We start from the raw sequence: 24,422 nt of genomic DNA, 5'->3' as shown, positions 1-24,422 counted from the left end.
AATCTTTCATGGTGACTCTGCTCCTCGTGACTAGCAGTAACCTTCACAAGATTAGCAGAAACCTTCTGCAAAAAAAATATGTGCTTGATTGCATGTACTCCCCCTATACCAAAATCACATATATATTAACCTTCCCCCCCCCTACCTCTTTGGAGCAGTTACTCAGAGCTATCTGAGACGCTGCCTCTCGAGCCCCAAATAAAACTTAACTCACAACTCTCACGTTGTGCATTTTTTTTAAGTTGGCACATGTAAAATGCTAAAAATAAGTGAATCTACTACAAAGAACATTCATTGTACTGGATGTTCACATTTTCTTGAGGTTTAAGATTTTACAAAAAAATATATATATATATGGGGAAAAAACACGCTTAGTCCGAACACCCTGTTTATGGTTCCTCATTCTGGAACTAGTATCATAAAGCCTATGCCACATCTCCTGGAGGCTCGTTTTCACTCTGTGGGCATGTACAGCCCCAGGAAGCTCAGATGACGAGAAGACTAAGTACTCTTGCTTTTTATTAGAAGAAAGATCTGTAATCTACATACGTTTACATTTATATACAGAAATATGCACACCCTTGACACCTGAGAAAGTATTTTATCTACCTCTATGTAATATTCAAAAATAAAGAACACGGGAAGACAAACCCAAATTCTCAGATGAAACATTCTTTTTCATACAAAAAGAACCGGCCTTTTAAACCAACTCTCCCTAATACTCAGAACAACACGTTAGGATCGCCAGGTTCCTGACACCTGGAGGAGGTGGGAGCTGGAGCAACTGTTGACCAGAACAGCGGAAATTCTTTTCCTCGTGGAGGAAAGTCACAAAAAACAGAGTGGAGGCTTTAGAATAGGGAAACACAGTGAATGACAACACGCCGCAGAAGCGCCCTTACCGCAAGTCCCACCGGCTAAACGCAGTGGCTCAGGTCCCGGAGGACGCGAGCGGAGGGACCAGGTCTTTCTAAGGCAGCGCCGTGGTGGCCTAGTCCAAACCTGTCCTTTATCGCCCTCCTCGCATCCCAGAGCCCTCCCTTGACGCGAGCCTCACAAAGGACACGCTGAATCACACGACGACTACAGCGACTTGCTACACCAGGAACTGGGACACGAGGCAGAAGACTGCCACCAACCAGCGACGCTACTTCCGCTTCCTGCCTCGGCCGTAGGGGGCGGGGCCCCGGGACTCTGGCTGCCAATCAAGTTCAACCATTGCTGGCAGGGAATTGTAGTTGGTGCTGGAGGTCTTGAAGTTGGCTCAGCCTGGGTTCTGGAAGCAGAAACAGGCCCAAGGAGCCAAACTTAGGCTAGAACTAGGCCTGTGGGCGGGGCTGTGAGGAGAGGGCGGTCCCATACCCAGAAGTGGTGCTGGTGCAGGAGGAGGCCCAGTGCTGGCTTAGGGATCAGAAAGGAGAGGTTGGGGGTGGACACTCACCCACCAGGTCGCTCCTCAAAAGCTTATCTACCTGCCTGTCCTCAACATCCTGGAGCCTTTAGAATGAGTCTCCAATATTGATAAGGCTGCCAACCCATGAGATAGGCTATCTATGAAACTGAGCGGGAGGGCCTGGGGCATGGAGGTCTCTTTTTTGTCCCCTATTTCTTGTAGGCAAGACTCCAGACTCTATGACCTTCCCAAGAGCAGATTCAAACAGTTGCCAATCAAGGGAGGAGCAGCCAAGAAACCACCTGAGGCAAGATTAAAGGGACCAGAGAAGCTCATCAAGATTGGGAGACTACCTGAGACCCTGCACACACCCTAATCTTGTCAGCAACCCCAGCCTTGGGAAGTATTGTTATAAAACTCCTTATCAAATCCTCCTGGGAGGGGACACATAGTTTTTCAAGGCAGGAGCCCATTGTGTCCCCCTTTGCCTGGCAAAGCAATAAAACTATACTTTTCTATTGATACTTCACCCAAAACCCCTATCTCTGAGGTTTGATTCGGTACCTTTGTACAGAGAAGCTGAGCTTTCAGCATCATCTCCTCCATTCAATCAATCCTTTATTTAACCTTTATTTCCCCTTATTTTTTAAAAATTTATATTGGTCACCGTACTAAACTCTTATCATTGATTTCTTTGTGTATTCAAAGTAGTGACATTTTTCTGTTACCTATGTGTTTTTCTTCCTTGAGTATTTATTCTGTTTTTTATTTTCCGCATGGCAGATACTCCAAGATGAAGAAAATAGCAGGAGAAGTATAGGAGAGGCTGAACCCTGTGCAAATAAAAGATAAAGACCATGCTTGTGGGCAGCATACAGTTAACTTCTCCCATATTTCTCATTCTCAAGGTCAAGGAGACCTTCCCGACTGTACATGAGTGGAAAGTCTCCTTGGAGGTCAAAAAGGGAGTGATGTCAACCTATCCATAGGCCTCTTCACTGGAATCCATCTCAGCTAAGAGATGCCCTCGCACACATGGGAGGGCCCTAAGACAAACCAAATACGGACTCAGAACCAGGCAAAGCAAGATGATTGGCCAAAGGAAACTCAGAAGAAATGCCCCGTATACGTAATTCAAACTACCATGAGGGCACGACTCTCCGAGTCCGCCCGTGTATCTATCCACACGTACTCTTTTTCCTCCTAATAAACACTTTATTTCTTTCACTACTCTTTGTCTCTTTGTGGAAATTTATTTCTACAAAGCTGATGGGCCAGGGCCTTATCACTGGCCATTGGTCTAGTGGCTAGGATTCAGTGCTCTCACTGCCACAGCCTGACTTCAATCTCTGGCCAGGGAACCAAAAATCCTGCTTCAAGCCGCTGCAGGCGGAGGCCATCTGAGATCAGGTAGTGAGGAGCTTTATAGTAATGGTTCAAAGAGGAGGGCGTGATCAGCTCGTGGACATTCTTCTGATTGGCTGGTGGTGAGGCAATCAATGCCGAAAGCTCTGCTTCTTTGTACACTGGTGCCGAATCGAACCTCAGAGACAGAGTTTTGGTGAAGTATTAAAGGATAGCTTTACTGCTTTGCCAGGCAAAGGGGGACACAGCGGGTTCCTGCCTTGAAAAACTATGTGTCCCGACCCAGGAGGATTTGATGAGGAGTTTTTTTTGTTGTTTTTTTGGTTTTGGGGGGTTTTTTTGATGAGGAGTTTTACAGCAATAGTTCAAAGGTGGGGTTGCTGACAAGATTAGGGTGTGTGCAGGTAGTTTGCCATCATCCATGCCCATGTCGTTTTGAAAGTTCTCATTTAAAGAAGCATTTTCTCATCCCACCATACCTTTGGGTTATAACATCTGCCTTGTGCTTGTGGACGGGAGGGTGGACAACAGTTTGAAAGATGAGAAAATAAAGGCCCAGCATCACCTGAACGTAATTCCACTTCAGCTCTTCCTCCACTCAGTGGGTCGGGAAAAAAGCACTACTGGGGCAGGACTGAACCTACCCGGTGACCCTGACCCACCCCCCAACCCGGCAGTCCATACCTCTGCTGAGTGACCTTGACGCCCGCTGAGGCTGCAGGCGCTGATTCCCACTTCGCTTCCGGTTTTGTGAGCCGGAAAGGGGCGGGGCCCTAGGGAGGAGCCTAAAGAAGCCAGAGGGGCGGCCATGTTCCTGAAATAGCTCCAGCCTGGCGCCACTTACCAAGGTAAGTGGACGGAGCTAGAGAGGAGAAAGATTCTTGAAGGGCGTGGCCTCGGCAGAGATAAGGCCTGGGGGCGTGACCGGGGCTGAAGACCAATCCTAGAAGGCGAGGCTGGGCGTAGGTACAGGATCTGGTGGGCGGGGCTAAGCCGGGCTCCAGGCTCAGGGTCTGAGCTGGGGGAGGGTTTCAGGTGTGAGGGCGGGGCTTGGGCGGGGCCTCGCTTCTAGTTGGCCAGTCCTCAGGATATCCAATACAGGCTTTTCTTGCTCCTTTTCTCTACCATTCCGAGACCCTTATACAACAGAACACCAGGTTTAGGAAGGTAACTGTCCACAAAGGGATGATCCTCTGTTTACCCTGTTTCTTCTTTAGGGTGTTAAAGTTTAAATTTTTCTTCTTCAGTGGGTTGTATCTTTCTATTAGGTTAACTCCTAGACACTGTACATACATACATCTAAATTTTCGTTTCATTTCCCATTTGACTATTTTTGGGGAGTTCTGAGAGATGAGGGATGTGCTCTGGTTTAAATCATAGGTGTAAGTCAGAGTATCCTGCTGATAAAGTGGATATTCAACAAATACGAATTCCTTTCATTTTTCCCCTTATGAAGGGTGAAGAGGAATACGAATGTTAGCAGCGTCTCTTAATTCCTGTGTTACGAAGTTATAATATTTTTCAAATAAATTTATTTATTTTTGGCTGCGTTGGGTCTTCATTGCTGCTCACAGGCTTTCTCTAGTTGCGGAGAGCAGGGGCTACTCTTCTTTGCAGTGTGCAGGCTTCTCATTGCAGTGGCTTCTCTTGTTGCGGAGCATGGGCTCCAGGCACACGGGCTTCAATAGTTGTGGCACACAGGCTCAGTAGTTGTGGCTCACAGCCTCTAGAGCACAGGCTCAGTAGTTGTGGTGCGTGGGCTTAGTTGCTCCGCGGCATGTGGGATCTTTCCGGACCAGGACTGGAATCTGTGTCCCCTGCACTGGCAGGCGGATTCTTAACCAGTGTGCCACCAGGGAAGTCCCAAGAAGTTATAGTGAATAATTTACATGGCAAATTTGGTGATGTGCTGCCATCTGCTGGGAATCAAGGGTATTAGATTCTATCTCAACTGGCTACTTTTGAAATCAACCATAAAACTTCCCTTTCCGTATTGGAAAGTTCTCATTTTAAGAAAGCATTTTTCAAGACTGTACTTTCAGGGATCATTTCTATAGGTCGTTTCTAGAGAAGTTTCTCTGAATGTGTAGAGCACCTGAAACCACGAGGAGGAGGTGTGGTGTTCTGTCCTGAGCATGAAGCTGGTTATTGGTGTTGCTTCTGCAGTTGCCATTAGCCATTGATGATCGCTCTTCTCTTCCTTTGGGAGAGTGAGAGGGAGAGAATGCCATCTGAGTAAAAAAATAAATAAGAATAATAAAAATAATAAAAATTTTAAAATTAAAAAAAGAAAAAAGAATAAACAAAAAGAGAAAAAAAAAACAAAAAAAGAGAAAAAAGATTTTTTTAAAAAAAGCATTTTTCCTTACCACTATACCTTTGGGTTCTAACAGTGTTTAGTGCTTGGGCTTGTAGCGGGGAAGAGCGACGGTTTGGCAAATGGGAAAACTAAGGCCCAGAGTTATCTAGACACAGTATTTCCACATTACCCCCAGCAATCAGGCTGAAGGAATTTGGGGACTGTGAGAATTTCTGGAGGAAGAATGAACAGCAAGTGCAAACGTCCTGAGGCAGGAAAAGTTTCGCCTCTTTGACCAACAGCAGAAGCTCAATACCTAAAATGGTTGAAGTGAATTGTGAAGGTTGGAGACCAGCAGGAGATAAAATCAGAGAAGTAACAGAGTCAGATCATATGAGGCCATCTGGGCAACTGTAAGAATTTTGGGTTTTACTGTGAGTGCGGTGGGGAGCCCCTGAAGGGTTTTGAGCTACATTATCTGATGTATATTTTTAAAAGATCTCTGTCTTGTGTGTGACTCCATGGAAGCAAATATAGAATTGGGGAGGACAATTAGAAAGTTAAGGAAATAATCCTGATGACAGATGAAGATGTCTGGACAAAGGTGGCAGGGGAGGATGGAAGGAGTGGGACAGTGCTCTGATGCTAGAAATAAGGCAGAGCCAATGACTGTCTGCTGATGGATTTGTTGTGTAGTTTGGGGGCAAGGAGTCAAGAATGACTCTGAGGGACTTCCCTGGTGGTGCAGTGGTTAAGACTCTGCAATCCCAATGCAGGGGGCCCAGGTTCAATCCCTGGTCAGAGAATTAGGTCCCACATGCATGCTGCAACTAAGAGTTCACATGCCACAACTAAGGAGCCCGCCTGCCACAACTAAGACCTAGCGCAACCAAATAATAAAAGAAATATATAGATACTTTTAAAAATGAGGATTTTTGTTTGTTTGTTCTGTATTGTCAAATAAAAATAATTCTGGACATTGGTAAGAGGAGACTTTATTCAAAATGGTTATTGCAAGAGGGAGAACACTCCGACGAGATCTGCAAGCATCTTAACGAGTTAGGCAGAAAAAGGCTCTTCTTTTGTTGGGGGAGTTTCTCCCCAAGAAGCTCAGGGATATCTTTGCATTTAAGGAGGTGCAGTGTACATGGCTGACATTAGCTTTTGATTGCTGAGGCATCTATTTCAAAGATATCCGTTTCAGATAAATCTATTACCAGTTGCATAACACAGTTACTAGCTAAACAACCAGATAGAAACAAGGCTGCCCCATCCACGAAGGTCCTCTTTTAGCGATCCCTGGGCAACCTAGATAACTGATTGTTTAAGTGATCGCATTTTTCTCTTCCTGCCCCCTAGTTCCTGCTCTTATGTTTTAAATTCACCAATACAGAATGAAACCTTAAAATACTTGTCACCCCACCCTCCACCCCAAGAAAGACAGAACCCAGGTCTGTGCTTCCTATCTCCTTCTATTTGAGACCTTAGGCATGCCCTCGTACCCTTTAGGACCTGTGACTAATAAACCTTGTTTTTTCAAGTTCCCTGTCGATTGTTGCTGAGGTGCTTCTTGAAATTCTCAGTGAAAAAAAAATTAGTAGCCAATCTAATAAAGAAATAGAGAATTTTATTCTAGCCAACCTGAGGATTATAACCTGGGAGACAGTCTTTCAGAAAGCTCTGAGGACTTTTCCACCAGCTACAGGTCAAAGCACAGTTATGTACATTTTTTTGAGAAAAAGGTTATACATCAAAGTGACATTCTGAGAGTTCACACAGTACAGATCTGCACGTACAAGGTGAATAGTTAGTCATTGTGACCTTTTACAAGATTAAGAAAGGAATGTTATCTCCCAAGGAGTTACCTTGCTGGTGCCAGGAGAAAATTGCTCTTTGCAATCGGGCAGGTATTCTTGTGTCTTCTGAGGAGGTCTGGTTAATGTATAATGCAGAAGCACGTTGTACACGAAGGAGAGGAGGTAGTGGCCCAAATGGGCAGAGAGAGAATCTATGTTTAATTTTTTCTTGTCCAGCCTTAAAATAAATTTATTTCATCACAATCATAATAAGAAACCATAAGGGCCAGTCCAGCCACATAGCAGTGGCTCAGGTTGGGGAAATGTCTGTGGAGGCTCGCTGCATTTAGTCTGGGCCCAGGTGAGTGCTCCAGGCATCCCTAGCTGATAGCATCCTTGTCGATAGGCTGAGATAGACGCAAAACAGGTATGGGGACTTCCCTGGTGGCGCAGTGGTTAAGAATCCGCCTGCTAATGCAGAGGTCATGGGTTCGATCCCTGGTCTGGGAAGATTCCCCATGCCGTGGAGCAACTAAGCCCTCAAGCCACAACTACTGAGCCCATGTGCCACAACTACTGAAGCCCGTGCGCCTAGAGCCCGTGCTCTGCAACGACAGAAGCCACCGCAATGAGAAGCCCGCGCACCGCAACAAAGACTAGCCCCCGCTCGCCGCCACTAGAGAAAGCCAGCGTGCAAGCAACGAAGACCCAACACAGCCAAAAATATGTAAATAAATAAATTTATTTTTAAAAAATAAAAAAAAAATTTTTAAACAGGTATGCATCACTTTAGTCTGAGTTAGGGCAGAAACTCCATTCCTCTGGCTCCCTGGGTCCGAGTGGGGGGAATTTCAGCTGAAGCAACAGTTCTGATCCCTCTCTGCACATACACGTGCACACACTTTATCTGAATAGTGGGTTTGGAAGAAGGAGCTGAGTCTGAACGGTTCACACCCTTTCTCTCTGCCTTTTGGAGTCTTCTGGGCCCCAGACAGAGGGTATTTTGATCAGGCTGGGGCCATGCAGTAAGCATCTACAGGAGCCTTGTGGTTGACCAGCTCTGCCATGCCCGAGTAGGTCTGGCAAATTTAGGGGTGAAATATCAGAAAACCCACCAGGCTGCATAGTGGAGCCACGTGTTTCAGTCCTGCTTTTATGGGCCATGAAGCTGATGTTTTCATTGCTGATTCCTGTGACTGGTCTCAAACTCAGGAGGGAAATGAAGAGATGCCCACGTTTTTTTTTGTCCAAAGTCACAATAATAGACTGCCAACTAAAAATTGTCACTTGCCTTCTGGTTCTACAGGAGTGAAGTCACTAGCCACTGCAGTGGCTGACCTTCAACTCACCCTGCAAGGAGTTCAGGGTGGAGATCAGGAATGAGGCACTCTGTGCTCTGGGAAAAACTGGCAGAACAGGTCTTCCGATAGTTAGATTTTTCAGAAGATTTTATCAGTCTAGTGTCTTCCATCTTCTCATATTTAGAAAAGCACTAAAATTATTAACGGAGACATCTGCCCCTTGCGACTAGCAGCGACCTTCTACCAAATGTGTGCTTGGTTGCACGTATCCCCCTTCATTAAAGTCATATGTACACTGACCTCCTCCCCTACCTCTTGGGAGCAGTTCCTCAGAGCTATCTGAGAGGCTGTCTCCTGGGCTATAGTCCTCATTTTGTCCCTAATAAACTTAACTCACAACTCTCACATGGTGCATTTTTTTTTCAGTCAACAAGACAAAGAAAATTTTAGAAGACGATAAGCCAAACTTACAATGATTCCCTGCGGGCCGGAGATTAGAAATAGATTCAATTTCTGTAATGTTAAAATTATTTACAAGCAGGTATTATTATCAACATCAGGAAAATTTCTTGTTAACCAGAAATTATATGTTTTTTAAGGCTCTTTTAAAAAAAATTATTTATTTATTTGGCTGCACTGGGTCTTAGTTGCAGCATGTGGGATCTTTAGTTGTAGCATGTGAGATCTTTAGTTCCCTGACCAGGGATCGAACGCGGGCCCCCTGCATTGGGACTGCGGAGTCTTAACCACTGGACCACCAGGGAAGTCCCAAGGCTTATTTTATACTTTACTTTTTTAACTGAAGTATAGTTGATTTACAACGTTGTGTTAATTTCTTCTCAAGAATTATATGTTTAAACGCAAATAACCATCCATCAGTGAATGGATAACAAATTGTCTCTAGCCGTATGATGGAATACTGCTCAGGAACAAATTTTTTTCTTAAGTTTTTTGGTTTTTATTTTTTTGGTCACGCTGCAGGGCATGCGGGATCTTAGTTCCCCCGACCACCAGGGATCAAACAGGGGCACCCTACAGTGGAAGCATGGAGTCCTAACCACTAGACTGCCTGGGAATTCCTGGGAACAAATTTTTGATCCCTGCAACTGTCTGGATAAATCTCAAAATTATTACGCTGGGTGAAAGAAACAAGACCCCTCCCATACACACAGAGAAAATAACACACTATATGATTCCATTTATATAATATTCTAGGAAAAGCAAAATAATCTATAGTGACAGAAAGATCAGTGGTCCTGGGGACAGGAACAGAGGGAGGGTTATGAGGGGCCACAAGGAAACTTTTGGGGGTGATGGAAATGTTTGTTATTTTGATTGTAGTGGTGGTTTTATGAGTGCACACATGTCAAAAGTCATCAAATTACTTAAACATGTGGTTTGTTATACATTAATTATGCCTCAATAAACTAAAAAAATTTTTTTGTCTAATGGGGCACAGTTACTGGGCCATCCTTTCACATAATGTTCCATGTCAACAAAGCAAATTCACATAATGGTTAAGATCATGGAATAAGATTACTCAAGTTTTGCTACGTCATTAGCTGTGTGGCTTTGGGCAGCTTAACTTCTCTGTGCCTCAGTTTCCTCCTCTGTGCCTTTCTCACTGGGCTGCTGATAGGAGTCTGTACATGAAGGACTGAGCACAGTACCTGACATGCAATAAGCAAGCACTTGATAAATGATACCTTACCTTCATGGGATGGTGTATTTTTTGTTTGTTTTGTTTTGGGGGGTTATTTTTTGGTCACGCTGCGTGGCTTGTGGGATTTTAGTTCCCCGACCAGGGATTGAACCCCGGACCCTTGGCAGTGAGAGCTCGGATCCTAACCACTGGACAGCCAGGGAATTCCCATGGGAGGGTGTATTAATCATGTTTTTTATTTTCTACATTTTATGATGCTTTGACATCTTAGGTCTTGCAAACCTGGGGAAAGACCGCCCCTCCCAGGGTTAGCTAGTTCCTAGAGATAGCAAACCACATGCTTGGGAGCCCGCTTCTCATATGCAAACCAGCCAATCCGATCACCTCCTTTATCTAACCCTGGGACCCTACACCAATATTCCCTCTGCCCTAAATCATCCCAGGACCATGTAGCATGCAACTAGGGACCACCCCTAGAGCCTAGAACCCACTGAAATTATTTATTTATTTATTTAAATGCCTTTAAAAACATATTTATTTATTATATATATATTGATTTAATTGTTGGCTGCATTGGGTCTTAGTTGCAGCACGCAGGATCTTTCTTGCAGCATGCGGGATCTTTTGTTGTGGCACATGGTCTTCTCTCCCTAGTTTCAGCGTGCTGGCTCAGTTGTAATCCCACGGCATGTGGGATCTTAGTTCCCCGACCAGGGATCAAACCCACGTCCCCTGCATTGGAAGGCGGATTCTTAACCACTGGACCACGAGGGAAGTCCCCCACTGAAATTATTTAAACCATCCAATTCTTAGCTTGCTCTGCTGGTCTCCCCTGCCTCTCCCATTCCTTCCAGCAAAAACTATAACAGAGGCTCTGGCCCATGCTTTTTCCTCCCTCCTGCTGACCAGTCCTGGTGCGCCCCCGTGTGGCCGTGCTTGGCATGGCATGCCCCTGCTCTTGGGAATTGTAGTAATAAGCCCTTCTTTAAAGGACAGTCGGAGGATGGAGAGAATGAAGAGACCACCGAAATAAGAAAGCATCTTGAGACCGAAAAACAAGGCAGGCAGCTCTATGTAATCAATGGATCAGTTTATTAGAGGGTAACTTGCTCACAGGGTGGGATCAATTGGACAGCGATCCGGAAGCATTCACAGCCTCACTCCACACCCCCGAGGGGCCATTTGGACAATTTATAGTTAACCTAGGGGATGGGGGAAGGTGCTTGGAAACAGGATGTGCGTTCCTAAGTCAAGATTTATAAATGGGTAACTAGTCTCATGGGTGCCGGGAATACATCAGCAGTGAAAGTTTTCATCATTGTTTGGGGCCTAACAGAGCATAGAGGCCACCTGAACCTAATGATTATGAAACCGTATTAACTACAAAGCCCTTGACGACAGAGAAGTCATTTACTGTACAGTACAGTCTCGCATAGGGTCAGTGGAAGGACAGGAGGAACAGGGCCCAAGATGGTGTCAGTTATGCTAATGGCCATACAACCACTGTCTCCACGTCTATCACCTTACTATACCTGATTAAAACAAGTTCCAGGTACATTCTGTCTTGTTTTATTTTTATTTTGGTGGGGGTGAATTAGAAAAAAAATAGCTTTTTTGCTTTGCCAGGCAAAGGGGGCCACAGCAGGCTAATGTCCTCAAAACTGTGTGTCCCGACCTGGAGTGGGGTAGTGAGGAGTTTTATAGTAATGGTTCAAAGAGGAGGGCGTGATCAGCTCCTGGACATTCTTCTGATTTGTTGGTTGAGGTAGGTGGGAGTCAGCATCATTAACCTTCTGGTTCTAACCGTTCTGGGGTCTAAATGCTTGTGGGCACCATACCGTTAGTTAACTTCTCCCACCTGGTGGAGGTTTCAGTATCTGCAAAACAGCTTGAAGATACTGTTATGTATATCCCTTGGTGGGGGGGGGGGGGTACCAGGACCCTGTCCCAAGGCTGCACTATTGTCCAGGTACATTTTAAAACAGATGACAGGGACTTCCCTGGAGGTCCAGTGGTTGACACTCCACGCTTCCACTGCAGGGGGCATGGATTTGATCCCTGGCTGGGGAACTAAGATCCTGCATGCCGTGCGGCGTGGCCCCCCCCCCAAAAAAAATGTATATACATATGTATAACTGAGTCACGAGTCACTTTGCTGTACAGCAGAAATTAACACAACATTGTAAATCAACTATACTTCAAAAAAAAATTAACGCTCATTTCATGGGTGGGCACTTAGGATCACTATCAGTCTGCCACCTGCATCTTTCAAGTGGTTCAGACTCAAAGGGCAGGAAAAGGAGTTGCTACCTTTTGAACCCCTAAAACCAAAGCCACCTGTGAGGCCCTTCTAACCTCTCCCCATCATCTCTCTGACTTCACTCTTGATTGCTCACCCCCTGTTCCCTCAGCCACTTGGACCTTCTTCCCATCCCTGGAAATTGCCAAGCTCACTCCCATCTCAAGTCTTTGCCTTTTCTGTCTTCCCCAGCGCTTCCCAGGGCTGGTTCCTCACCTCTCAGCTCTGGGCTCAGAGAGGCCCACCCTGCCCACTCAACCAAACACGTGTGCCCCCATCACGTGGCCCTGGTTTATTGTCTCAGAGTCTCTGAAACCGTTCCATGCGTGTGTTCACCTGTTTACCATCCTGTCTTCTTCCTTGTCTGTTTTGTTCACTGCTGTGGTCCCAGTGCCTAGAACCATGCTTGCAAGAGAGCGGAGGCTGAAGGCACATTTGTTGAATGAATAAACCAAATGCTTTTTTGAAAAACGTGATTATCTTTCTTTAATAGCAAAATAATATATATTGCGCAAAACTTGGAAAATACAGAATACAAAATACTGAAAGGACAACTTATAAACTTTATTAACATTTCGAACATCAAAGCATGAGTTGTATCTGCCCTTCTCTCCGTGTCTCCTGCGTGCATGTAGGACTATCAGTGGTGTGTCGGCGTGTCAGTGGTGTGTCGGCGTGTCAATGATGTGTCAGTGTGCTGATGCACATGCGTTGACAGCCCTTCCAGGCTTCCTAAAGGGCCTTGACCCCTCAGGTCTCCCTAACTCCTAACCCACCCTTCCACATCTGTCCTGTTCCTGAGAATGGCTCTTCATCCAGGACCTTCTCGGGCCTCAGGGCTGGTAAAGAGTAAGGCTTTGCAACATAACCGAGAGGTAGCTATGGTCTTCCTCATTTCTGGAGGTGAGGACAGGGCCTCCGAGAGGCTGGCTGATGTCACAGAGGCCACACAGCTGGCAAACCATGATTCTAATGATCTGGAGGAGCCAAGGCTTAGGTTCTCTCTACCTGTGGCCTTCATAGCTCTCCAGCCGGATTACCTGCCCATGGTAAGGTGCTGCTCAGAGGGTCTGGGACTCATTAATAAAAGCTGAGAGGGGTCTCAGGCTCGGCTGGTGCAGTCACATCCACCAGTCCATGGACTCTTTGGGGCAGGCCCTGACAATGACCATACAGTGGGGTAGCCCCTTAGACAGGATCCTCTCTGCCTCCTGACCCTCCCAGCCCAGCCCCTGCAGCTCAAGGACCCTGAGCTTGGGCATGGTGAGGCAGGAGGAGAGGATTTCATGCGGGGAAGGCATTTCTGGGGTGATGAGCGGCCCCAGCAGGCACAGACTCTCCAGGGCCGGCATGCCCTCCAGGACCGACAGGCCAGGGGCCGAGAGGCCCCGCACGGTCAGCCGGATCTTCCGCACATCTCGGAGGTGGCGGCTGATGGCCAGGAGGGTGCTGTCGGCCGAGAGGGTGCAGCCCAGCACCTCCAGCCTCTGCAGGTAGCTCAGCTCCTGCAGGCCCATATCCAGCCCGGTCTCGGTCACCCGGTAGGTGCCGCCCAGCACCAGCGAGCGCAGCGCGCGGAAGCGCGTCAGGCCCTGCAGGTGCTCGTCGCGGAAGGCGGGGACACGGTCCAGCACGATGCACTCGAGCAGGGGCAGCACGGTGGGGTCCTGCTCCTTGAGGAGCCAGGCCATGGAGATCTCACAGCTGTGCAGCTCCAGGGTCCTCAGGGTGCAGGGGAGGCTGGTGATGGGCACCATGCTCAGGTTGGCCACGTGCAGGCAGAGGCGCTTGAGGTTGGGGCACTTCTGGCCCAGGGCCCTCATCAGGGCGGGGGACAGCTGGGGAGCCTGGGAGCCCGAGAACAGGTAGCCGCCCATCCGCAGGGAATGGAGCCGGGATGCCATGTACCGGCGAAGGAGGTGCCACATGACTTTAGGCCGCATCTGTAAGAACCAGAAACGGGGTGTGTGTGGGGGGGCTGTGACTGGGGGAGAGATGTGGGGCATCTTCCAAGGCCCCCACCTGCCTGGAGACAGGCAGTCCCCAGCTGGGGCTCTGATGTTCCCTGGGAATTCTGTCCTTCCCTCACCAGCCTCACACAACCAGATACCTCCCCAGAAGCAACAGGATGATTTAATCTGTGTTGACCTCTAGGTTGGAACGAAAGCAATGGCGATAAGAGACCATAACAGATCCGTCTCTAGCAAGAGAGTGGATTCTCGTTATCTTCTGCAGTAAGCAAGAAAGTAAATCCACCTGGCAATATTTTTATCCCTTTCTTAATGACTACCTCCTCATAGAAATAAGCAATACAAAATAAAACTGAAAAAGGCTAAAACTGCCCAGGGTAAATCAGATCTAGGTTAAAAGAAAAAAATAAAAATCACAGCTTGGTAATAGTGAAAGCTGCAAAAATTAACCCTGGGAAATTAGTAGAAAACAAACAAACAAACTATAACTAACTGGTACCCTGTGCATTTCATTATATGTACATTTTAGCTTCAAAAAAAAAAGGACAGAAAAAAGAAATTGTAGGGACTTCCCTGGTGGCGCAGTGGTTAAGAATCCGCCTGCCAATGAAGGGGACAAGGGTTCGAGCCCTGGTCCGGGAAGATCCCACATGCCGCAGAGCAACTAAGCCCGTGCCCCACAACTACTGAGCCTACACTCTAGAGCCCACAAGCCACACTGAGCCTGCGTGCCACAACTACTGAAGCCTGCGTGCCTAGAGCCCGTGCTCTGCAACAAGAGAAGCCACTGCAGTGAGAAGCCCGCGCACTGCAACGAAGAGTAGCCCCCGCTCTCCACAACTACAACGAAGACCCAACGCAACCATAAATAAATAAATAAATAAAATTAAAAAGAAACTGCATACCATAAAATCTGTTCACGAGGTTTTTTTTGGTAAATATGACTTTTTTATTAGCAAAATCCACGACCAGGCAAGAGGATATTTTGCTGCCTCTCAGTTACACCTTTTCTGTTGGGTTCTTGGTATCCCTAATCCTTTTATTCCTAAATTCTTTTTTAAAATTTTTTATTGAAATATAGTTGATTTACTATCTTGGGTTAGTTTCAGTGTACAGCAAAGTGATTCAGAATATATATATATATATATATATATATATATATTCTTTTTTTACATTGTCTTCCATTTTAGGTTATTACAAGATTTTTAGTATAGTTCCCTGTGTTATACTGTAGGTCCTTGTTGGTTATCTATTTTATATACAGTAGTGTGTATATTTTAATCCCAAACTCCTAATTTATCCCTTCTCCCTGTTGACTACTCTTGACAGAGGAATCAAATATTCCTGATAAAATTTGGACCTGCAAGTTTGGGCCGAGGGAAAGGGACTCACTAGAAACATTGCCCACTAAAAGGGAACTCACAAAAGTAGAAGCGACCGTTGGCAAAATTTTAAATGCCCACGAAGCCAGAGGTTGAATCCCTTTTACTTGTAAAAGGACAAAATTAGAAAATCCTTTAAGTTTCATAATATCAAACACTGGCCAGGATGTGGAGAAGCAGTTCTCAGGTCCTGCTGGTGGCACTTGGTCTGGATACTTTGGAATGCGATCTGGTGGGTTTTACTGAAATGTAAAATGTGGACACCCACTGGCACCTGTTTTGTTTTTAAGAATATGGGAGCAGGAATTCCCTGGCGGTCCAGTGGTTAGGACTCCGCACTTTCACTGCCAAGGGCCCGGGTTTGATCCCTGGTCAGGGAACTAAGATCCCACAAAAAAAAAGGGGGTGGGGAGCATCTGCTGCTTCTCTGGGAAAGAACAAGGTGACCTGGGTGACAGAAGTAGGGAGACCTTACTTTCCAATTTTTATTATTTTGTACCTTTTGAATCCTGTGTATATCTTTTTTTTGCACCGCCCCCCTTATTATTTTTTTAAACTAATTTTTCAGTTTGTTTAAATGCACATACTGCCTGACCTAGTAAGACCTCTTTTGTGGAATTTACCCTACAGAAACATTAGTTTCTGACATCGTGGTTTTAACAGCAAAAACCAAATGTCCACTAATAAGATAACAGCCATGTAGGTAGTAACTAAGAACAAAGTAGATCCAGAGATATGAACCCTGGTAACTCCTCAAAACATGCAGGAAAGAGTGGCAAAATGATACTTTAAAGGTTAAAGAAAAAAGAAACAATACTATATATTTTATATGGGTACAATTATTCCAACCATAATGGCTAACTTGTATTGAGTACCTACTGTTTGCCAGGTGCAGTGATGAGCACTGAACTAGAAAGCTCACACAGTACCTGGTTGTGTAGCAGGTACCTCTGGAAAAATGCAGTGGCCAGAATCTTGTTCTTGCAAGAGTACAGCTATGATTCAACACAGCCTGACTCCAAAGGCCAATCTTGCTCTTGTAACCACTTTACTTTCCTTCCCTTATACAGGCCCAAGGATATAAAGGCATAGAAGATGGGATAGAAGGAAATATTCCACACTTATAATAGTGGTTACTCTGGGTAAGGGTTGAAGATACCAGGGGATGACTGTCAAAGGCTCTTAGCTTCATCTGTGGCAATACTTCAATGGTTTTTTGTTTTTAGATATAATTGACATATTATATTAGTTTCAGGTGTACACACAATGGTTCGATATTTGTATATCTTGTGAAATGATCACCACATAAGTCTAGTTAACATCCATCACCACACATAGTTATACTACTTCAACATTTTTACAAGAATTATTCATGACTTGTGTGATTTTTAAAAATTAAACCTCAAAAAGAGAAATGCAAAACAAATGTTCTAGTTAATCTCTATTACGTACGCTAAAGCATTTAGGGATGAAGTGGACTCTTGTCTGCAACTTATTTTGAAGTGTATTTAAAAAATAAAATGGATTGATGGATGGAAAGAGGGATGGATGGATCGGTCAACAGGGGATAAAACAAATGTAGTTAAATACTAATAGTGGGCAACTTCGTGCTCTCTGTACTATTCTTTCAACTTTTATATATGTTTGAAATTTCTCATAATAAAATGGCAGAAAAAATAACTAAGAACTACATTATTATGTAATGTGTTAGTTTTTTAGTACAGAAAAAATAACCATTTTTAAAGGTGATTTCAATAAAAATAATTTCTATACAAGGCCACAATTCCTTATCCAAAACTCCTGAAGACAGATGGGTTTCAGAATTCAGAATTAATGTGGTACAAATACCATATATGATACCATCAGAAGGGTCAAGGGCAGCACCTTGTTATCAGATTAATATTTTTCAGTATAACATGACTTTTATTCCAAGTGGGATAAGGAAAAGGACATTAATAGCCTCACACCAGTTCACATCAGCTGTTGCCACCAAATGAATTTGTGCCAAGCTTACAAAAAACCTTTTCACTTTTCTGGCTTTCTGATTTTGGAATTGCAGATGAAGAACTGAAAGTGAGAAAATATAAAGGATCCTACCTCTCAGAAATTGTACTTCTAGGTTTCAGAGTAACTGGTACCTGGATGCAAGAAGACAGACACAAGGACATTCTTGTGGAACAAGAAGCAACAGCATCAGTAACACCTTGAAAGTTGTCAGAAATTTGGAATCTGGGGCCCCCACTCCAGGCCACTGAATCAGAATCTGCATTTTAACAAGATCCCCATAGGTGATTCGTATGCACAGTAAAGTCTGAGACACTGCCTTATAAAGCTGTTCACAACAGTAGAAAGTTGGAAATAACCTAACCATCTGTCAACAGGAATATAGATAAACAATTTGTGGTATATTCATTTGACAGCAGTTAAAAGGAATGAATTAGATTTACAAGTGCTGATTAGAATAAATCTCAAAAGCGATGTGTGAATAAAGCTGGTTATATAAGTAAAACAGCATTTAACGATCTAAAGAGTAGAGCAGCATTATCTAAATTTTAGAAATACGTTAACAATACTGTGTATTGCTTACGGGCACACACATAAGAAGTAAATAAAAACGCGAAGGGATACAAATCCACTTTATGATAGTGGTTACCTCTGAGGAGGGTTTCAAAAGTGCAAGAGATATACCTAAAAATGTTGTATGCATATGTGTCTATATAAACATTTGTATGTGTGTTTCACAAGATCAGCAGTAAATAAGGCCAAAGGTTAAAAAAGGTTAAATCTAGGTAGGGGGGGAAATAGTTTCAGATATTATCCTCTGTACATTTCTACATATATTTGAAATAGTTCATAATAAAAAGAAAAAAATAAAATGCAAATGGGAGAAAGTGGAAATGGTTTGCCTGCACCACTCAGGAGATTAATTCTGGAAATAAGTTGACTATGGAAAATGATTTCTCCATGAAAACTCATCAATAAGCCCTTTCCCTGCACGGCTTTGGTAACACCCATTCTGGAGGTGGGGAAACTGAGGCCTGGACGTCACAGTGGAGCAAATAACTGACGCGGCCGGGATGCACCCGGAACAGCCTCGCTCGAAACACAGGGTTGGAGGCGTGGTCCTCGAGGTCGGGCCAGCCCGACCTTGGCCCAGACCTGCCCGGCCAGCCCCGCATACCGTGTAGAGCGTCAGGTCGACATGTCTCCACAGCCACCGGTCGTCCACCAGCCTCTTCCAGCGGTGACAGACCCTGGGGAAGGGGACCTGCCGTTAGAACGTCCCGGCCCCGCGGGGACCAGATGTCCATCTCCTGGTGCACCCCCCCTGCCGCCCGGCCCTTCCCTCGCGCGGGGCGGGGCCGCACCTGGAGATGCGGATCCTGTCCCGAACCGGGAGGTAAGAGAAGATTTCCAACAGGACAGAGTCCGGCAAGTCCGCAAAAGTCGCCATGATCCCGCCGACACGCACTTCCGCTTCCGGCGAAAGAGACTCGTTGACTCGCCTTGGAAGCCCCTAAGAGACGGCAGGAAGTGAGGGTGCCGGCAGGGAGGTGGTCGTGGCTTCCGGTAGCCGGCAGAGTTCTGGCTTTCCTCTTGCCGGGACGTGGTTGGGCCCTGGAGCCAGACCAGCACGGGATCTGAACGCGGCACCGAAGGTGGGGTTAGGGACTAGGACCAAGCCCGGAAGGCGTGGCTAGGGCGATGACGATACCTGGGGGCGGGGTTAAGGGCGGGAACGAGACTCGGGGGGCGTGCCTGGGGAACTACGACTACGCCCGGAAGGCGTGGCTAGAGCGGTGACGAGGCCCGGGGGCGGGGTTAAGGGCGGGAACGAGACTGGGGGAAAGCGTGGCTGGGGTGGTCACGAGCCCTAAAGGGAAGGATTGAGGGCGGAACCAAGAGCGGAGGACAAGGCGGAGAGTTCGAGAATAAATTTGTAGAAGTGAAATAGCTTGTTAAAAGGCGTGTTGAATTTTTCGCTTTTATTGATGGCGCCAAATTGTTCTCCACAGAGCCTGAACTGACACTCCCTCCAGATATATATCACTTTTTTTCTAAATATATCACTCCCTTTTAAAGTTGCAATTCATAAGGGCAGTGAAATTTAATCAAACATTCCCGTATTGATGAGTATTCACGTTGCTTCCAGTTCTATCACCGCAATATCGGCGCTAAACATTCTCTTTATATATGTATGTACATGCATATGTGTGTGTGTGTATATATATATATATACACACACACACACATACATATGTAATATATACCTGTTTTTATTTCTATAGGATAAATAACCAGGAGTTGGGTTGATGGGTCAAAGGACATGTGAAGTTTAATTCTGAATAGGTTTTGCCAAATCACACTCCCAAGAGCCTATAATGGCAGTACATGGTTTTGGGTTGTTTGTTTTTGTTTGTTTTGTTTTGGTTTTGTTTTTGCCGCGCTGTGCGGCTTGCAGGATCTTAGTTCCTCGACCAGAGATTGAACCCGGCCAGGGCAGTGAAAGCACCGAGTCCTAACCACTGGACCGCCAGGAAATTCCCTGGCAATACATGTTTTTAATACACACACAGAGAAGAAATTGGAGACGTTGAAAACTGTTTTAGAAATAAATGCAAACTGGGACTTCCCTGGCGGTCCAGTGGTTAAGACTCTGTGCTTCCATTGCAGGGGGTGCAGGTTCGTTTTCTGGTGGGGGGATTAAGATCCCGCATGACGGGCAGCCCGGCGTCCCCCCCTCAAAAGAAAGCAAACTCATTAAGATGTATATGTTAGGGCTTCCCTGGTGGCGCAGTGGTTAAGAGTCCGCCTGCTGATGCAGGGGACATGGGTTCGTGCCCCGGAACGGGAAGATCCCACATGCCACGGAGCGGCTGGGCCCGTGAGCCATGGCCGCTGAGCCTACGCGTCCGGAGCCTGTGCTCCGCAACGGGAGAGGCCACAACAGTGAGAGGCCCGCGTACTGCAAAAAAAAAAAAAAAAAAAAAAAAAGTATATGTTAAATGTGTGCAATTTTGTATATCAACTATATCTGAATAAAGCTTAAAAATCTGTATGCTTTCACTTATCCATAAATAAATAAAAAGTAAAACACTGTGGTATTCACCTATCAGATTAAGATGAGGAAGCCAGAAAATACCCACACTAGCCTTGGTGTGAGGAAGTAGACCTTCTCAACCACTGCAGATGGGGCAGAATTGATGCAAAATCTTTGAAGACAGTTTGGCAATATCAGATTGCAGCCCCTGTAGGGCCCAATAATTCCACTTCTAGGATCTCAAATTGTCAGAAAGAATGAGGTAGGTCTTTCTGTGCTGTTTGGAACAATCGCTAGGATATTGTTTTCTTTTAAAAGCAAAAGGTGTAGAGAACAGTGTATATAGTTTGATCTCGTTGGATATACATATTTGTTGTGTTTCATTTTATACATAAAGGCCTGTATGAAAACAAAGTCATTCATTTCTGCCCTTTGACACAACTTAAAATATTGTATGTTACTTGAAAATACAAAGTCCCTATCTCCATTGAAATGAGTTATTGACATCTGAGAGGTTTCATCATTTTCTTGGGAGGCTCTGTATCACATGTTTGAAGACACAGAGATGAAATGAAAACTTTTAACTGTAATTGTCCCTGCGGAGGGCCTGGGGTCTGGAGGGTGAGGAAACTTCATGCTGCTGTATATAATACTTCTGTACTGCTTGAATTTTTACCATGTGCAAGAAAGTTCCAAATGTTTTATTAATAAATCCAACCCCTTTCATATTTTTCCTCAAACAAGAGCACAGAAAAAAAATGCTTCATGCTCTGGCAACCATTTTACGACTGTGGGAGAAAAGACCAAAAGAATCACATAGAGGTCAAGTCGCTTGCCAGGGCCACAAGCCCAGATTTTTCTGATGCCAGAGCGTGGGCCTCTATCACAGTGCTCTCCGATTCCCTCTGGAAAGCCCATGCCAGCACGCAGGGGCAATGACTCCTCTGCTCCCAGCGCCTTGGGCTTCCCCTTCACAGCACCTGTGTCACACTGTATTGCAAGGACCTCTTCACTTGTCTTCTTTACTTGTCTTCCTCCTGTATCAGACTGAATTCTGGAGTGGCAGGTCGGCCTTGGACACTGCTGCATCTCCAAGGCCTGCTGACAGGCTGAGATGTTGGGAGAAGGGACCTCCTGAGCAACTCTCTCCACCTCTAAGATTATTTCCCCTCTGGTGAACCTTTAAGTTCAGCGGAACGCAGGTGTCGCTGACCCCAGCTCAGTTACAGGGGTTTCCTAAGAACCATCTCCTCCCCATCAAGCATACAGGAGTGGAGGGATGGGAATCCCCAAGTATAAGCTCCTTCCTCTGGGTCAGAAACTAGGCAACAAGGGGCAGAGGGGCCCTGCCCAGCTTGCTCCTTGAGTTCTGACCCAGAACTCTCCCTCCTGGGAAGCATCTACCTCCTCACAAGAGCAGCTCTGACAGCAGGTCCTTCGGCTGCCTAGACGGGAGGATGGGACTGTCCTGGCCCCTCAAGGGGCAGGCACTGAGGCCCTTCATGGGAAGCGCCGAATGATATTTACCAGGATGTGGAGAGAGGTCTCTAAGGTGAGGTGTCCTGTCTCCTGAGGCCTTTCTCCCTCCCACCTGGCTCTGGAGGAGGCAGTCCGTGCAGCAGTGGCAGCCTAATCCTGGGACTTCCCATTGCCCATCCCCTCCACTGCCTCAGGATGCCTTAGCCCAGTTGGGGCTGGCGGCCCCCGACTAGATCCCCACTACTGCCCATGGAGCCCAAGCCCCCAACAATCCCAGACTTTATATTCCTCCCCTTTCAGCAGCACTCCTCACCCCTTTCCAATCTCCCCCAGCCCATAACTCAGCATCACCATCCTGTGCCTTAGCTCCCCTTTTTTTTTTTAATTTTTAAAAACATTTGGGGTTTTTTTTTTTTGGCTGCACCACACAGCTTCTGGGATCTTAGTTCCCTGGGCACGGATTGAACCCAGGCCCTCGGCAGTGAGAGCGCAGAGTCCTAACCACTGGACCGCCAGGGAATTCCCTAGCTATCTTTGAATCAAACATTGAAAAAATAGAACTTCTTGTTTTAAAAAAATAACATTTACTTTTTCTTCTGATTACAAAAGTAACATATGTTCATTGTAGGTAATATGGGAAAACACCAAAAGCACCAAAAAGAGGAACATGAGACACAGCAATTCCACCGTCTAGTGGTAAACACCATCAACATCTGGTGTGTCCTAGTATTTCTATGTGAGTGCAAAAATGTGTTCCTTCCAAACTTTCTCAGGCACATTAGTCCCCTCAAGCTCACCCTTGACCTTCCCATCTCCCCCTCTTGCCCCATCTGTTCTTCTGCAAGAGGACTGTCAGGGGCTGGTCCAAGACCGATTCTTACTACAATCCTAGGGTGGGGATTGCTCTCCCCATTCATAGGTGAGGAAGATGAGAATCAGAGAGGGGAAGAGTTGAGATCACACAGCTTAATATTAAGGGGTTTTGACTCATCTGTCTGGATCCAAAGCCTGTGTCTCCAATCTGAATAAGCTTTCCGTTCAGATTCCCTGCCTGCTCAAGCCCACTCAGAGGGATTCTGCAGGGGTCGGAGAAATAACGGATCAAAGTCCTGAGGCAGGAAGGCCCCTGAGTCTAGTGTTTGAGGTGGGACTCCTTGGGCCAGTTCCCTAAGGCAGGACAGTCCCAACAGGGTCACAGAGCATCCTCCCTTTCCCCAGGAAAGCATCTCATGTCTTCCACCTAATCTCATATCCTAGATTGAGAAGGCGGATTGGGTGAATCAGAAGTGGTGGCCCCGCGGCTTCCCTGGTGGTGCAGTGGTTGAGAATCTGCCTGCCAATGCAGGGGACACGGGTTCGAGCCTTGGTCCGGGAAGATCCGACACGCCGCGGAGCAGCTAAGCCTGTGCGCCACAACTACTGAGCCTGCGCTCTAGAGCCTGCGAGCCACAACTACTGAGCCCATGTGCCACAACTACTGAAGCCCGTGCACCTAGAGTCCCCGTGCTCCGCAAGAAGAGGAGCCACCACAATGAGAAGCCCACGCACCGCAATGAAGAGTAGCCCCTGCTCGGGGCAACTAGAGAAAGCCCACGCGCAGCAACGAAGACCCAACGCAGCCAAAAATAAATAAATAAAAATTAAAAAAAAAAAGAAGTGGTGGCCCCTTTTCAGAGTGAATCCTTTTAGGCTCACCAAACTAGGAGAATCCTGTCTGCTGAGAAGGAACAGTTCAAGAGTCAGTTCCATTGACAGGTTGGACTTAGGGAGGGGTGTTCTCTGTCCCACCAGCTCTGGGGAACCAGACCAGTTCAGGGGCTGCTTTGGCGCTGAAAGGCAAGGTTGGGAACTGGTACACAGTGCCCCCTGTAGGGCGGGAGCGACCTTCCTTGAAGATACAGACCTGGGAGATTTTGCAGTTGCAGGTAGGCGTGCAACGTGAACTCCATTCTGGTAAGTGCTGGTATCCAGGCCAGGATCAGGAGGCTCCTTCACTTATTGACTGCAGTCTGCACCCAAGATGTCCCTGGGGGCAGGCGAGATAAGCAGAGGGAAGGGGTGAGCAAAACGCTTCCGAGGCCCAGCCCTGAATGAAGGCAGGGGGGCGGACGGGATGCCCGCAGGACTTGACCCAGGCTCCCCAAAGCCCTAAAGCTGCAGTTAGAGGCTCCGTCAGGCTCAGGAACGAGAGGTCATCCCCGCCCACCGAGATGCCACACCAGACGGCGTCTCGGCACAGCGAAAAGCCTTCAACTAACTGCATCCAAACGGCTGGGCGCCGGTTCATGACCTCTGACTCTCCACGCCCCTCCCCCGCCCGGACCCTCATTCGGCTCCACGGTCCGTCCACACGTGTCCCTCTACTCAGGCTCGGGACCCCAAAGCTGCTCCTGGGAACCGCAAGCCCACTTCCGGCCCGGAGGGGCGTACTCCG

The 24,422-nt window shown here is 46.5% G+C and overlaps 1 protein-coding gene and 1 non-coding gene across 3 annotated transcripts; one reads left to right on the top strand and one right to left on the bottom strand.

Moving 5' to 3' along the window:
- Positions 1-4,784: 4,784 nt before the first annotated feature.
- LOC113609009 (small nucleolar RNA U3) lies at positions 4,785-4,995 on the top strand. The gene has a single exon (XR_003428472.1). It is a non-coding gene; the product is annotated as a small nucleolar RNA U3 (small nucleolar RNA).
- A 7,579-nt stretch (positions 4,996-12,574) lies between these two features.
- Positions 12,575-24,420, bottom strand: FBXL12 (F-box and leucine rich repeat protein 12). 2 transcript variants are annotated; one of them, XM_027085257.1, is made up of 4 exons: positions 23,892-24,420; positions 18,837-18,985; positions 18,650-18,722; positions 12,575-14,059 (listed from the first exon to the last, which is right to left on the bottom strand). In XM_027085257.1, the coding sequence occupies exons 2-4, from the start codon at positions 18,920-18,922 to the stop codon at positions 13,238-13,240; spliced, it is 981 nt and encodes a 326-aa protein (XP_026941058.1). In that variant the 5' UTR covers positions 18,923-18,985; positions 23,892-24,420; the 3' UTR covers positions 12,575-13,237. The 2 variants fall into 2 exon arrangements, with proteins under 2 accessions (XP_026941058.1, XP_026941059.1); XM_027085258.1 differs by lacking the exon at positions 23,892-24,420 and adding an exon at positions 17,566-17,606 and having other exon boundaries at positions 18,837-18,874.
- Positions 24,421-24,422: the final 2 nt, after the last annotated feature.

Source organism: Aethalodelphis obliquidens, unplaced genomic scaffold, assembly GCF_003676395.1.
Source record: "Aethalodelphis obliquidens isolate GAN/ISIS:26980383/991018 unplaced genomic scaffold, ASM367639v1 scaffold53, whole genome shotgun sequence".
NCBI classification, from domain to species: domain Eukaryota; kingdom Metazoa; phylum Chordata; class Mammalia; order Artiodactyla; family Delphinidae; genus Aethalodelphis; species Aethalodelphis obliquidens.
The sequence above is the reverse complement of the archived record's forward strand: the minus strand, read 5'-3'. Positions and strand labels throughout refer to the sequence as shown.